The 15989-nt window shown below is 35.3% G+C and overlaps 1 protein-coding gene across 24 annotated transcripts in view; it reads right to left on the reverse strand.

The window, feature by feature from the left end:
- Ppfia2 (PTPRF interacting protein alpha 2) overlaps positions 1 to 15989 on the reverse strand; it is a 580223-nt gene that overhangs the window by 203892 nt on the left and 360342 nt on the right. For all 24 annotated transcript variants that reach the window (XM_008852254.1, XM_029555664.1, XM_008852263.2 and 21 more), the window contains one exon: positions 12172 to 12246. In XM_008852254.1, the coding sequence (XP_008850476.1) occupies positions 12172 to 12246 (75 nt within the window). The remainder of the gene's footprint in view (positions 1 to 12171; positions 12247 to 15989) is intronic.

Consider the following 15989-nt stretch of genomic DNA (forward strand, 5'->3'; position numbering starts at 1 on the left):
GATGTGGGAGGGCCCAGCCCACTGTGGGTGGTGCCACTCCTGGGCAGATGGGCCTATGGTATATAAGAAAGCAGGCTGAGCAGGGGCCAGGGAAGTAAACCAATAAGCAGCATTCCTCCATGGCCAGTGCTTCAGCTCCTGTCTCCTGGTTCCTGACTGAATTCAGGTCTCCCTCGGTAATGAACTGTGACCAGGGAAATGTAAACCAAATAAACCCTTTCCTCTGCAAGTTGGTATTGATCAGAGTGTTTTGTCACAGCAATTGATAGCAAACTAGAATGGGTAGTTAATTTGCACATGCAAGTTTTTTCTTTGATTTCCCTTTAGAGAAACATTCTTCAGGGATGAAACTGAGTGTGGAAGATGAATTTTTAATTTCCTTAAGAAAAATTTACTTGAAGTTGGTGTATTTGGTGATTAGAATAAGTATACATATAGTAAAAGGAATATAAAAATGCAACTCAGTCTACAAGTAAGCAGAGCCATTCTTTCATGTACAAAGTGTTCACGTGGAAAAGTGTTTTAAAATAAACATGCCTGTGTATGCACTAAAAATTATTCTGTCAATGGGAGCTTTACCGGAGCTGCTGCAAAATCCATTTTGTTTGACTCAATTAAATAATTAACATGCATAGTGGTTTCTGGTAAAGGAAAACATACTATTAGGATGAAGCCTATTATTCTTTGCATATCCTTTTATAGTATCTTTTGGTGGTTTTCCTATTTTTAAACTACAACAACATAACAATTCCCTGCAAGAAATTATTGTACTTACTGTGTCTAAATAACCTAGAGTCACTTTTTAAGGATAATAAATCTACCTATGTCAAAGATACATTAAGATATAGCACGTTTTCATTACATATATATTAATAATACTTTGTTCCAATTATATTTGTCAAAAATGACAGGTTCAGAGCTTCAGGTTTTCTATTCACCTTGTTGTTTTCTGCCATTGGCCCTTGATTATTTCATGAAATTATAATTCTTTTACATTAAGCCATAACACAGTACCTTGTTAATCAAGGTTATTTTTGTTGTTATTTTTGTTATTGGTGGTGGTGTTTTGTTTGTTTGTTTAACTCTTTGGAAGTTCAATTGGTATGAAAAATTAAACATCTGATGATCACTTCTTTCCATGAAAACACGTTTTATCTTGTCATTATCCACATGATAAAGTGCAGGATCCAAGAATCTCAACTTAGATGGACCTTTGTCTATATCCCAATTCCCATTTCTAACTCTGCCTACTTCTAGTTCCCCTTTCACCAAATATATCCATTGAGCTCCTATTAAGTAACCTTTAAATTCCAAATATAGCATCTACTTAAGAAGAATTTTGTGACAGTATTTAATCTTCTTCACTTATACCTATACTGATAGGGTTCAGATCCAGGGGAACCCAGACCCAGAAACCATAAGGCCCCTAAGAGGAACTGAGTCAACCAACTCCCAGCCACTTGCAAGTTAACAAAAGCAGCTCCGGGGAATTAATGACCAAAGCATTGTAATCATCAGTGTATGCTCTACAGGCTGACAAACAGGTTTCCCAGCCTCTTAGCCGCAATTAATTCCTGGAACCCTGTAATTGTAGAAAACATGTTTTACAGTTGATGTTTTACTCAATAAGTTTCACCAGGTACAGACCTCATGCCCTCCCTGAGCAAGCAACCCCCCAAAACAATCCCAATCAGCAGAAAAATACTCTCTTTTTCCACATTCTTTCCCTTTATAAGCTACCCCACCCCCGCCGAAGCCATTAGGCAGCTGGTTCTTCCTCACACCCAAGTTGAGGACCAGCCCCAACAAACCCATTAAACTCTCACTTTGCCAGTGTCCTCTTTGTTTCTGTTTTCACTGCAATCCCAACCCCTGCCACCTTTTTATCTAACATATACAATTAATTATTATTATTCTCTCTTGTAAAACTACTAAATACACAATCTACTTTCATTTTCATATTTGTCATTTTTATTGTTATTACATCTCCTGTAAAATATACACGATGCAAAATTTGCCCCTTTAAAAGTGTACAGCTCAGTGGTACTAGATTCACACTGATATGCAACTATTCCCAACATATGTCACCAGATCTTTTTTCATTGATGCCAAATGTAAGTTCATATGCATCAAATACTACTCATCACTATAAGTACATTGTAAGGCATCTAACTTTCATGCCGCATTAGAGTGAAGAACTAATTTCTTGTTTTATTTATATCTGGAACTTAATACAATATCTGGCAAATAAACAATGCTCAATAATTGAACCGAAGTGTGATGATCACAGTAATCAATAGGCTACAATGTTAAGAAACCCTGGCAGGCTATTAGAACTGTTAGAATGTTTTAAAGACAATGCATGATGTAAATTTAAAGGAGGAATCAGAGTAGTGAAGCCAGAGGAATTAAGACAGTTTTTGTAGATTAAGACCATTAACATATTGTCATGGTCCTTTTCAATTCTGTGTAATTTATAGCATGACACGATTATCATGCATTAATATGGTACACTGTAAATTAAGATGGAATATAATGTGTTTAAGTAGAGATTACAGAAAATAAAATACACATGGTAATTTGGGTTCAAGTTTAATCTATTAAGAGGATATATAACGAACTTACTGTGCTTTCCCAAGTGGGAGATCTGAACTGTTTCTATTTCAATAAATTTGGGAAAGATGAGAATAAATGGATGTTGGCATAAAAGTTCTTGGAAAATGTGCATCTTGGAACTGTACCTTCTGCAAAGGCTGAGCAAGTCATTAGAACTTCAGTGACTGTGGAGAGTTTGGAATGTTGCAGGTCCAGGGCCAAATTACCACTTATCTTGGGCCATCTTTAGCCCACCTTTGTTTCTGAGTTAACATACCATGACTAACAAAAACCTTTTGAAACATAACTCAGCAGACTACCAGGTCCCACCAACTAAAAGGCTGAGTTTCATCAGATTACATCTGAGGCTTATAGCTGAGATTTCTCTTTTGCTGTATTGCCTATGTAATGTTTCCACAAATGTTTTTGATAAGTATCTTGATTTATGACTTTTCTTTTTTCTGTTACTATAAAAACGTCACAAAACTGTTACAACCCTTACTGGATGTTTAACAGCCATAGCTTGAGGCCTGTACTAATGTGGTCAGGGGGCCTTAAAGGACAGTTTTTGCCCATTGCCCTCCAAGGTTGGCTAAGTTCCGGGGGACTATGGAACATGTCTCAAAATGTTCTGTAACTGCGGTGAGTCACCCATCTTCTTGTTCAGGGAGGCCATGGAGACCCCATGAAATGGACTTGAACCAGTGTCTAGTCTACAAAGAGGAGGGTCAACTCAGAAGAAACATCTCATTCTTGCTTCCAAGTGAAGACAGACATGGTCAAGCAGAACCTTTAACTTATCTTCACATAGTTGAAACTGGTAAAAGAAAGGAGCCAGGAGCTCCTTTCAAGCCCTTGTGACCCCTGAGGAACAGGCCCTCAAATGACCTTAAGTGTAAAAATAAATTGATTTGGGCCAACTGTATGGTCTTAGATACCCAAAAGGAAAGTATAACCAAAGAGTAAAGTCATAAGTATATTTCTTTAAGAGTTCAAGGGATTACACTTCCCAGTCTATATAAAAATGTATTTGAACAATTGTTTCTCATTGATCATTTTTTTCCTAACCAGAAAATACTGCTCAGTTGTAAGACTTCAAATCTTGGTTTCCAATACTGTAGTGCCCACCTGTAGCTAAGGGAGACAACCAGATATTGTTCTAAAATGATGGATAAATTTGTTTTCTCCCCCTATCTAGAAGCCTTTGAGAGGGAACGAACACTGATTCTGACTACTCCATCAGCTATCAAAATACCTGAAAGCAAATCCTGAATCCATCACTCTAGAGTCCACCTTTGGAAGACAAAAGAAAATGAGGAGGAACCCACTAGAGGGATGCTTTTGGAAGCCCTTGTCAAGAAATTCTAGTGGGCTCTCATATGAACATTTGAAAATTGCTCTGCTCTGAGTTTTTTTCTAGTATACTGTCTAGAACTTGGAATGCTAATTACTCTTGCCTTTACTTCTCCACATCTCCTAGTCATGATTCAAAGACTTTCTTTCCCTCCTTGAGATAAGATTTATGCAATTTGGGAGTCTTTTAGATAGACCCACTGAAGTAGTACTCCAGTTGCCTCACCCTGTGTCCCTGTTCAACATGGAAGAAGCCAGAGCGGCCTGCGTCCCAATTTCCTATTGGCAATTTTGGTAACTTCTTCGGAGGATGGTGTGATAAGAATAGGAGGTAGGAATTGACTAGGCAGTTAGGGTCAAAAGACCCCCAAAGAAAAGTAGCCAGTTTCTTGGCTAAAACTCATAATGTACTTGGGCCTCTTAGCAACCTACTCCATTTCAAAGGCCAAAAATGTCAAAAAATATTTGGAAGCTTTTAGCTAATCATTAAAAGATGATTACCTCTTCAGAGGGGTGAATGTTAGAGTACTCAAAAGCCACATAAAAAATAAATAAATCAAAAAAGAAGAAAGAGTATGTGAAGTTATCAGAAAAAAGTGATGGGGAGATATCTGAGGAGTTGGAGAGGAGGGAGTGGGCATTTATTTGTTCAAAACATCTTATATGTATGTATGAAATTCTCAGTAAATTATTTATTTAAATAAAATAAAATGTATTGTTAAAAAAAAAAAAAACAAAGGCAGAGAATTTACGTATTTAGGATTCCATAACGACCAGAAATCTTGTTCATTCTGCAATGGGGATACTCAGAGGGATGTCTCTGTGTTGTTCTTAGAGAGTTTGGCCTCCAGACCCAGTTACTGACAGCATCCTATATAAATGGAAAATACAATCTCCTGTTTAAGCTATGTTAAATAGATATTTTTCTAAAGTGTTTAGGTAGATTTTTGCAATTTTCTTTTCATGAATTTTTGTGCATTTTGAAAGTTTGTTTCAAATAAATCAGTTTGATATGGAAAAAAAAAACAACTGTTACCATGTTGTACTTGGAATGTAGGGTAACCTGAATCTGTACTTCTGGGACATGGTCACTCATATTTGCCTCCAGAACGAACTCTCTCTTACCCCCTTTGAAGTGAGGTGAGTGTTTTGCTTTTGTGTCAACTTTGGGAATAGGAAAGACAGTTATACAGATGAGTTACAATTCTGTGAATGTAGATCTATGACAATTCAAAGATAATCACATTTTAATTAGGGGTGAAAATGATACATTATGGAAAGTAATGCTTGGGGCCCATCCATAAAGTAGTTATGGTTCTAATAAGAGGATTATTGTGCTGACATAGATGTATTCAGCATAAAGTCTAGAAATTTAAAAAACTAAGAAATTATTACCTTCTATTATTAAGTATCCACTGATCTAGTTTTAGTGTCATATCATTATGAAAATGACATCTGACTACACCTTATCATTATTATCCTGTTTTTTAGATAAGGACAAGTCATAAAAATTCAAAACTGTTAAGAATATGTAGTATGTAAACTTGGAAAGAGCAAAAGTACTAACATTCACTATATACAATGTATTTTTTCTATGCTAAAAGCAGCAGATCATTTTTATTTTATTTATTATTTTTGTTTATTTTATGTGTATAAATATATTTTTTGCATGTATGTAAGTACACCCATGCTGTGCAATGCCCAGAGAGGTCAGATGAGGGTGTCTGAGCCCCTGGAACTGGAGTTCCATGTGGGTGCTGGGATTCGAATTTGTGTCCTTTGTGAGAGCAACCAGTGCTCTTAGCCATTGAACCTTCTCTCCAGTCCCAAAGTGATGAATTATTATAACTTGTATGTATAAAAATCACAATCATGGGGGGCTAAGATTCAGTGGCTAAGAACACTGGTTGTTCTTGCAGAAGACCCAGGTTCAAATCCCAGCACCCACATGGCAGCTAACAACTGTCTGTAACTCCAGTTCCAGGGGATCCAATGGCCTCTTCTGTCCTCCATGGACATTGCACAACACGAGTGCACTTACCTACAAGCAGGCAATACACTCATACATATAAAATAAAAATAATAAATAAAATATTTTAAAAACTGCGATCATTATACAAAAATTTATTCTTTATATGTAGCTGAATATTTTAAAGCTTATATTAGAATAGAATTTATGATGTTTTCATATTGTTTCCATGAAGCTACTTATTTTATTACACTGAGTCTATATAGACTCTAAGAGAAGAACATCATATAAAATCTGTAAAAACACTAGAGTAGGTGATAACTATCATGTAAATTATACACTGTGCTCCCAGGAATTATTGCAGTTCTCTCAGTGCAGGAGATGATTAGCCAACGAGAAGTTGCTTTTAATCTTTGCCTTTGGCCCTTGCTAGATGCTCATGGCAGAGTAATATATAAAGCTGCAGAAATGCAAATGTTGTTTAAAATAATCTATAGCTATCAGAAGATAATGTGGAAGTCAAGATACAGACTTTAGATTCTTTTCACCATAAGTCATGATTGAAACTTTGAACAGATGAGAGTGGAGCAGAAATGGGTGAGGACTCCATGGAAGACATTATATAAAGATAATATTTCAAAACTTCATAACTGTGAAACCATGTGTGAGAATAGGAGAAAGAAGATATGGAGATAGAGAGAGAGAGACAGAGAGACACAGACAATGGGAGAAAGAGGGAGAACAAGAATACCAGGGCATGAACTGTGCTAAAATGACATAAGCTGTCAGCTCTTTCGTCATCATAGTTACATTCATGCATGGATATGTTAAAACATGTGCATAGTCTGAATTTTTGCTCTCTGATTTCTCATTTCTAAATTTAGGGATTGTACTTAATTAATTAATCAAACTATTTGAATAAATCTCTTGCTGCCTGAACTACCAGTATCACTACCAGAACTCAGGAACCAACGATGATGATAGCATGCTATGCTGACTCTTAGGGCTTTCTACGTGAAGTCAAGATGCAATTAGGCTGGAGTCATGGAACACACTTATAATCCATTTCAGTTTAAATTGCTATTAGTATAAATTTCATAAAGTTAAAATTTCCCCCATTTCCTTGCCCATATAGCCGCTTGCAGGGCTTTAGTTCTAATACTAGACTACTTTTATGTCTAAAGTATATATTTTTGTTACCTTCTTAAGAATGCATTATTATGCATTTTTTCCATAAAAATTTTTGTACTGTGTTCTAAAATAGTCTTTCCAGTAACAAGCTTCACCAAAGTCCTTTACAAAACTCTCAACGAGTTGAATTTTTCTAACTCAATTGTCAGATTTCTAAATTAATCTTGGCATCACCAATCCATTGTATTTCCCGATGGAGAATTTTTTTAAGTATTTGTTTTTAACAATGTTTAAATTATGTTTTTGTGTGTATCTGTATGTGTTTATGTGCATACAAGTAAGGTGCATACAGAAGCCAAAGGTGTTGGATATCCCTGGATCTGGAGTTAAAGGAGGCTTCAAGCTGTCTGATATGGGTACTCAGAACTGAACATGGGTCTTCTGCAAGAGAAGTATGTGTCTTTAACCACTGGGCAATCTCCTTAGTCTTGGAGAATTTTAATACTAATTGTTGTTACTCCAGAGAATAAAAAAACTCAAATTTCTCTCCTAGCTGGATAGCTTACAGAATGCCTTTGGCTGGTGAAGAAAATACATCAATGGTCTCACCCAGTGGTGAACCCTGAATACTACAATACTGACCTGCCTGGAAAGATGTACCTATTAGTGCAATAGTGACATGATAGTTATGGGAGTAACAAGGCACTTTCTGATTAGCTATGAGGCATGCTCCACAAGAGGGATTTCATGTGTGGCAGTTTAAACCTGACCAATTGCCCAATGCCTACTTGGGTACCTACTGTTGCTTTTTTGCTAAATGTCATACTGTCAAAATGCCTTTTAAATATTTATGTTTATACCTTCAGATTTGTGTTGCTTTCAAATTTGCTTGAAGAAGCCTCTTTTTGCAGTGGGGAGTGATTAATGCAGGGACTCATAACTGGTCAAAGTGCTAAGAATAAGTAACTGTGAGTGCTTAGCTGTGGGTAATCATCTGTATCAACCTCCTTCCAGTCAAGGCTCAGGGATCATCACAGAAGAGTGGGTGGAAAGAATAGACTAGCTGGTGGACTTGGAGGGAAGCCATGAAATGCTGACTTTTGAATATGACATGGCATAGATGTTGCACACATCAACTCACAGCAACTATGGATCTGTTCACAAAACCTGAACAAAATCAAGCTAGTAAAACTTCCAATATTGATAAGGAAGGGTCCACAGAGATTCCACCTTTGGAATAAGAGCTATTGGTACTTGATGACTGAGGAGGAAGGAACAGCCATTCCCCTTTGGGGATGTTGCTGCTGCCCCAATGGATGGCCCAACACCAATGCACATATGAACAGCACTAATTAGACTCAGGGGACTACTAATAGCAGCAGTAGAAATGGGGACCTGAAGTTAGGAGGGAACAAGATGGATACACTAGGGGGAGTTAGAGTGAGGTAGTTGTGAATGAATATGATTGCAATATGTTGTTTCAATATATGAAAATTTCAAGAATAAATAAAATAAAACAATGTAGGTATGAAATAGTCACTGAAGCTGAAGTGTTATCTGACAGTTTCAGTATTCCATTTTGAAATTTCAGTATCACTGCAACATAAAGTTGACTTTCACTTCTTAATAACTGATAATAATTTTCAGTAATTTATTATTATAAAACTAAGGTAACATTTGGATGAATTTTGACTTCTAAATAGCAATCAGGTTAAATCGATTAAATAAAATAATAAACAAAATGTCTGTTAGTTAATAGTGAGAACAACAAACACATATTCTCTAACATAAATAATTTAGGAAAGCTGCAGTAGATTTACAGCAATTTAGGCTGACTAGACCTCAGTGGATGGACTTGCACTGGGGAATGTTGGAGACACTGACTTGACACAGTGGACTTAACAGGGATGACAGAGTATTTGGGCTCCAGTGGGGGGCTATGGGAGGGTGCCGATGGGGACAGGGTTATAAAGGTGATTAAGACTGAGATCTTCTGTATGAAATACACAAAAATTCAATGAAAACAAATTTTAAAAATTAATAATTTAAAGGATATCTATGTACACACAGCGAAGCATACTGTAGGACCTATGAGTGACTTAGAAAATATTTGAGGGCTAAAACTATATCAAACAAACAGTTAAAACTCTTTGTTCTATTTTTTCTTCTCAAATGTTTCTAAGTGTGTAGAGCTGAACGAGCTCAAGCTGCCATGTCTTGAGGCAGTTTTCAAGCCTCATTTCAACATACAGGACACTGTTATTTCTGTATAAATTCTTTACCCCAGTGGTCACATCACACCTTTGTTTATGACATATTGGACTTCTACCATTGTTATAAGCAATGCTTTTGTATTACTGGTCATGAAAACTTTGTGTGTCCTTATCAAAATATTTTAAAAGATGAATTCAAAATAACATACATATTGACATACATGAATGTCAAAATCAACAGTGGTTTAAAATGAATAAACGACATATTTCCACATTTTTACATTTATTTATTGTGCGTGCGTGCATGTGTGTGCGTGTGTGTGTGTTCAGAGGACAGCTTGTGAGAGTCAGTTCTCTCTTTCCACCAACCATGTGGGCTCCAGTGATTTATAATGGGGTCACCAGGCTTGACAGCAGGCTTCCTTATCCACACAGCCATCCTGTAGGCCCATTTCTAACTTTTTAGTTTTTATAACCTATTATTTCAGAGGTTTTCTTCAATGATGACCAAGAGGTATCAATTTACCTATAGTCATACCTATAAGTTCATTATTTTCTTCTATTTTATGTGTTTGCAGTGTACATATGCATGTGTGTATATGTTTGCATGTGTTAGGGTACATGTATATGCAGGTATGCATTCAATGTTGTGTGTGAATGTGGAGGCCTGAGGATGACATCAGGAGTCTTTCTCAATCATCCTCCATCTTATTCACTGAGGGAGAGTGTCTCAATTGAATCCAGAGCTCATCCATGCTACTAGCAAGTCTAGCCAGATGGTTTGGAGGAAGCAGTCTCCATTGTCCCAGTGTAGGAATTACAGATGGACCTCCATGTACGTCCAGATATTATGTGGGTGCTAGGGATCTGAGCATCTGCTTCAATGGTTAGGTTTCATTTTCAATTCCTCACAATCTAGAGTAGAATCTCATGGTAAGTGGTCTCAATGGGAGTTTTGCTTGTTTGTTTGTTCGTTTTATTTATTTATTATTTTTGAGACAGGGTCTGTCTCCCTGTAGCTCCAGCTGGCCTGGAAATCACTATGTAGACCAGGCTGGCCATGAACTCACAGAAATCTGCCTGCCTCTGCCTCCCGGGTGCTGGGACTAAAGTTGAGCGCCACAATGCCCGGCACAAATGAAAGGTTTTACAGATTAGGTTAGCCTATGGGAAGGTCTATGGGGGATTACCTTGGCTACCGTTGTTGAGGTGGGAAGACCTGCACACTGTAGTGGCACTGTTCTCTAGGAAGGGGATTCTGAACTGTGTAAGAGTAGAGAAAGCAATCTAAACACTACCGTACATACATTAATCCATTGCCGCCTGTTCTTGATTATGGATGTAATTAAGCTGATTAAGTTCCTGCTACCTTGGTCTCTCCACAGCCATGAACTGGAACCTGGAATTGTAATTTAAAATAAGCCCTTTTCGAGCTTGAATCTAACCCTTAAAAGATTTTAGGGTTACCTCTTCAGAGGGAGAAATGATGGAGGGGAGGGAGTAGGCAGGGATTTGATCAAAACACCTTATATGCATGTATGAAATTCTCAATAAAGTTTTTGTAAAAGTTAAAAATAAATAAATAAATAAAACAAAATAAACCCCGTTCTCCCTTAAGCTGCTTTCATCCGGTATTTTATCACAGAAATAGAAAACATATTAGGATACCTATCCTCACACTTCGGGGGCAAGTACTTTAACCACTATGCCATCACCCAGTACAACTTCATTATTTTTAGGATTTAAATTGTTAAGCCTCTAAACAAGAACACATAAATTAATTCACTAGAAGTAATTTTTTAAATGATTTTATTTTTATTTTACATGTATGAGTGTTTTGTCTGCATGTATGTAAACATGCCACATTTATGCCTGTTGCTCCAAGCGGCCAGACAGCAGGGTCAGATACCCTGGAACCGTCAGCCACCATGTGGGTGCTGGGAACTGAACTCAGGTCCTCTGGAAGAGCAGTGAATGTCTATAACTGCTTAGCCATCTCTCCAGCCCCCAAAACTAACTTATTTGAAAGGATAGAAACAGTCTGTAATGGGCAGAATTTATTGCATGTTTTAAATTTGCAAATATTTTGTAAATACTATAAATTTAACATCAAAGGGAGAGTTTTGTTCCATGTGTATGGACACAGCTCTTAGGCATCCTTTACAGGACTTGTTATTACCATTAGCCTTTTACATCTTAAATTACTAAAAATAGGAAGATTTGTTAAATTATTTTAATACTTCTAGCAAAAACTAACATCACCATAATAAACTTCTGAGGGGAAAGTACACTGGTAAATGTAAAGAGATAGAAGGCAATATTATCTGATAAGGATCTAAGTTGTATGAGTACATATTTTAATTTTTCAAGTTCATCTATACAATAAAAATCAAAGCTAAAACTTTGTAAAGAAAAAATTCTCTTTAAACCTTAAGGGAATGATTTAAAATGACTTGAATCTTCACAAAGCTGTGGATTCAGTGAGGTCATTAGACGTGGGCACACTGGTTTGAGAAGCTGAGAATGAGCAGGTCCTATGGGAAATGCATGCCTGTGTCTATCTGAGGTGTAAACTTCATTTTTAGCAATTTCAAAATTTAGCAGGTACTTGACATGCTTTCCAGTTTTTGAGCTGTGTGTTACTTCTTTCCTGAATTGACATTCTGATATTAGTCTTTTTAAGTCTCATCTCACTAACACATGATGGCGTTCCTTTGGTCTCTTAGTGACAGATCATAATAATCAGAAATCAGAAACAGGATTCTGGCAACTCATGTCAACAGGCATCATTCAGCGGCACACACAGAGGCAATTGACTTTTGTGACAGTTTTAAAGAAAGCGATGTGAAACACAGGCCTAGCATGCTAGCAAAATTGCACCTCTAGAGAGGATAAAGGTTGGTGTGTTACCTCCTGATTAGCTGCTGCTAGTTCTTCTTCCAGTGCAGAGACTCTTTCTAAAGAAACCCTCAGTCGCTCCCTTACCTAGAAGAAAAATCAAAATATGTGCAGTAATGTACATCCCATACAATATCAAACTGTGCTGAACTCATAATGAATATTATCAGAGAAAAATAATCAAATTCTTTAAGTAGTTGTAGCCCCAAGTGCACAGAATAAGAAGCTTTGAATACTTTGAATACATTGTCACCTCAGTGGCATCACTGTATCAAAGAACTTCCTTGTAATGAAATCCTTTTAATGATGCACTGATATATTCCAGTGGGTTTGCAGACTGGACTATCTTGTTCTGAATTCTGATTCAAAGTAACTAGAGAAATATTTAAAAGCAAGAAATCAGTGAAAACTAGTCAGTGATTAGCGGGAAAAGTTAAGAAAAATATCTTTAATATAAATGAATTTTATTTTGGTATGTAGCATCTAACTTCAAAAGTGATTTGCTTAAAAGCAAATAATTCTTAGAAACTGAAAAATTGCCTATTGAAAGAGTGTTTTGATTTTTGATTTTCATTTTCTTATTGTTTTGTTTTTTATTACAAACTGCTTAACAATTTGAAACTCCTATCTCCTTTCCAAGTAACAAAGATAAAGCACATATTTTGTAAAACCGAAACCTTGTACATTTTAGTTCAAAAGCAATGATGACTTAAAATGTTTCATATATAGCTGAAATTCAAAGCACAGCTTCTGACTTCTGCTTCCATACAACTTCTAAAAGTGAAGTCAGCTATGGTGGCAAACGCCTGTTAATCCCAGCACTTGGAAGGCTGAGGCAGGAAGAGAAGGCCAACCAGAGCTATATAGAGAGCTCCAGGCCAGCCTGTGATACATAGTGAAATCCCATCAAAACACATCAAAACCACACCAAATAAAAATGAAATAACAAAAAAGTATTTTAAAATGGTTATTTTTTTAGACTTGTAGATAAGCTTTATATTATATTCATCAAAACCTATAAGTCTAGGGAAAATGTTTGTTTAATGAGTATAGGACTTTAATTTTCCTTTAAAAATCAGTAAGTTTTATAGATTTAATATGGAATTCATCATGAGTTTTTAATTGTTTATATATCACCATTTATTTTCCATGAAAATGCTGCTATTTGTTCAATAAATATAATTTAATATTATAGTAATACTCATAAAGTAATTTCATTATTTAATTGACAGTCTTTTAACAGGTAGGATTTTCTGAACTAATAAGGTTTAAGTAGAAATATAAGCTAAATGTATAAAATGCATGAATTTTATAAAACTTTAAATTTAGAATTATAACCTCATTTCATAATTATCTGAGGAGAAAAAAAAACAATTAATCAAGTAATGTTCCTTTACTTAGAAGCCAAATATGAATTTAAAAATTATCCAATCATATATTTTAATGCTGTTTCATGATAACATGTGCACTCAGGTGGCTTAGGAAGTACATTTAGTTCCTGAAACATCCTAAATATTTTGTTCCATTCCAATTTTCTGAGTATGATTAATAAAAATGTAAAGATCAAAACAGCTACACAGAATCTCTATTTAGCTTTATCACATTGAGTGCCAAGTACCAGTGCGTTACACAAATATAAAATTATTTATAAGAAGTGCAAAGAAATCATATTGATTAATAACTGAGTGATAACTATGCTGAAGAAAAATCTTTTCTGGTTTGTCTTGGAGAATACTTCTGATAAATAACTGGCAATAAAAGCAAGTAGCCCCAAAACATAAAAGGGTGTAGAATACCTGTTGTATGAATTTCAGTTATCAACAGTCTTTGCACGCATTCTCGGTATCTAACATTGATGACCAATCATTTTATACCTGCTTCCTAAAATACCAACTGTAAAATGTTGGTATTTTTAAAGGGGTGTGACAATCCTGGTTGATGAAAGCAACAATGTGAAGACATCTCTCGATAAACGTAGAAGTGTTTTTACAAAGGTTTTATTAATCATAAAACAATGATTCTAAAACCATCTTTACTGAGAATAGAAATGATTTTTTACAATATTTTGAATTAATATATAAACGCATAACTTCTCGCTGCAAAAGAATGATACAATAATTTCATTCTCATATGTGATGTTATCCACTGTACTTTTAAATTTTGGATAAAACTGAAATAAACGAAATGTTAGCTTTATTGGCATCGGTCTTTGACAGACTTAATGAGAAAAAGGAGGGAGATCAAGCATGCAACATTTCCAGGGCACAAAGAAGTCTAATATGTTACCTTACCTAGTTGGCTTGAGTTGAATTGGTAGGAAAAAATTAATACGTCTTGTAAATTTCCCAGCAATCATTGTACCAAGAATATATCATTATTATTTTTCATGTTGGATCAGATGCATTGTGTGTCTAGGTAGATATGTTTGAAGTATCATAAGAAAAAAAAATCACTGTTTAAAATTTTTTGAACTACAAGTACCTAGTTGGTCTTCTTGTCTTTCTTTTTCTCTCATTCTTTCTCTCTCCTTCCTCTGTTTCTTTTTTGAATTGAACCAGTACAATTATTTATTATCTGTGTAACCCTTACCCTAATTTTATTGCTTCTTTATAAAGATATTTTGTCTCAATTTCATATGATTTGTATCCATAAAATTTTATGTCTAATTTCATTTGTGTTTTCTTCAAAATAGCATGAAAAATGATCCTTTTATTTCAAAAGACATTTCACGGTCACAGGAATTTTGTCAGAGGTGATTTAAAGAAAACAAATCCCCGAACATGACAAATTTTTAGTGAAGAGTTTGATGAAGAAGCACGCATTCCAAATTGAAGGAAGCTATTGTAGGGTTTTACTGAGGGATTTACTAATTCTATAATTGAAAAATTGTGAGGAAATCACTTTAAACTATAAGTTCAATCCAGTTTTGATTCTGCAATATTTGACTATCTAAATATATTTGGAAAACATGTACATACATAAATATTTAATGTGTTTTGTTATATTTGCCATATAAATATATATATATATGCATAGTCAATAATTTCTAGGAACTTAAGAACTGCGTAGATATCTAGTTAATGCAAATAATGGAGGCTGATGTCAAAATTACTGTTGATTTTACTTAAATTTACAAATTCTGCCTAACAGGTCAGTGGCTGTAAAAATGAACATCAGTAACTAAAACTACTAGTCATTGTAACTGTCAACACCTATGCTCAATCTTTTGTAGTTTACTTAGTTGCTATGTAAAGTTGGAAGCTTATTTTCCCCAAGGCACGATTAATTACATATTCTTTTCTCTTCTATTTTAATAGCCATGGTACTTCAATTATAATATTGTAATTACTTATTTATAATCCTGTATATTTACCCCTCCACATTCTCATAAGAAGCTGTTAGCTTGTCTTAGGGAAATTGCTTATGAAGTTACTTGGGTACATATTAGTTCCCTAATGACTAAATAAAACAAGTGCCTGGACCAAGACGGATATCAACATTTTAGTTGGAAAATTTTAGAAAATGTTGACATGTGCTGACGCCAACAGTACTATTGTATTAATATTAGCTGAAAATTTTCCATATATTAAACAGTGGTTCAAAGCTTTGTATATATCATACCTAATCCTCCTGGCAATTCTAAAGTAGATGCTGTTATTATCTTTGTCTAAAAGTTCCACAGCTCTGTCTATTCCAGAGCTCAGCCTTATATCATTTTTACCTTAGGTTTCTAAGAAATCAATAGTTGGTTATGAATTCAGCTTCTCAGCCAACATCTGTAGCATTTGTTGCCTTAATAGATATTAAGGGCCACATTAAAGAATATGTCA

The sequence above is a fragment of the Nannospalax galili genome, unplaced genomic scaffold, assembly GCF_000622305.1.
Source record: "Nannospalax galili isolate Female #2095 unplaced genomic scaffold, S.galili_v1.0 scaffold390, whole genome shotgun sequence".
NCBI classification, from domain to species: Eukaryota; Metazoa; Chordata; class Mammalia; order Rodentia; family Spalacidae; genus Nannospalax; species Nannospalax galili.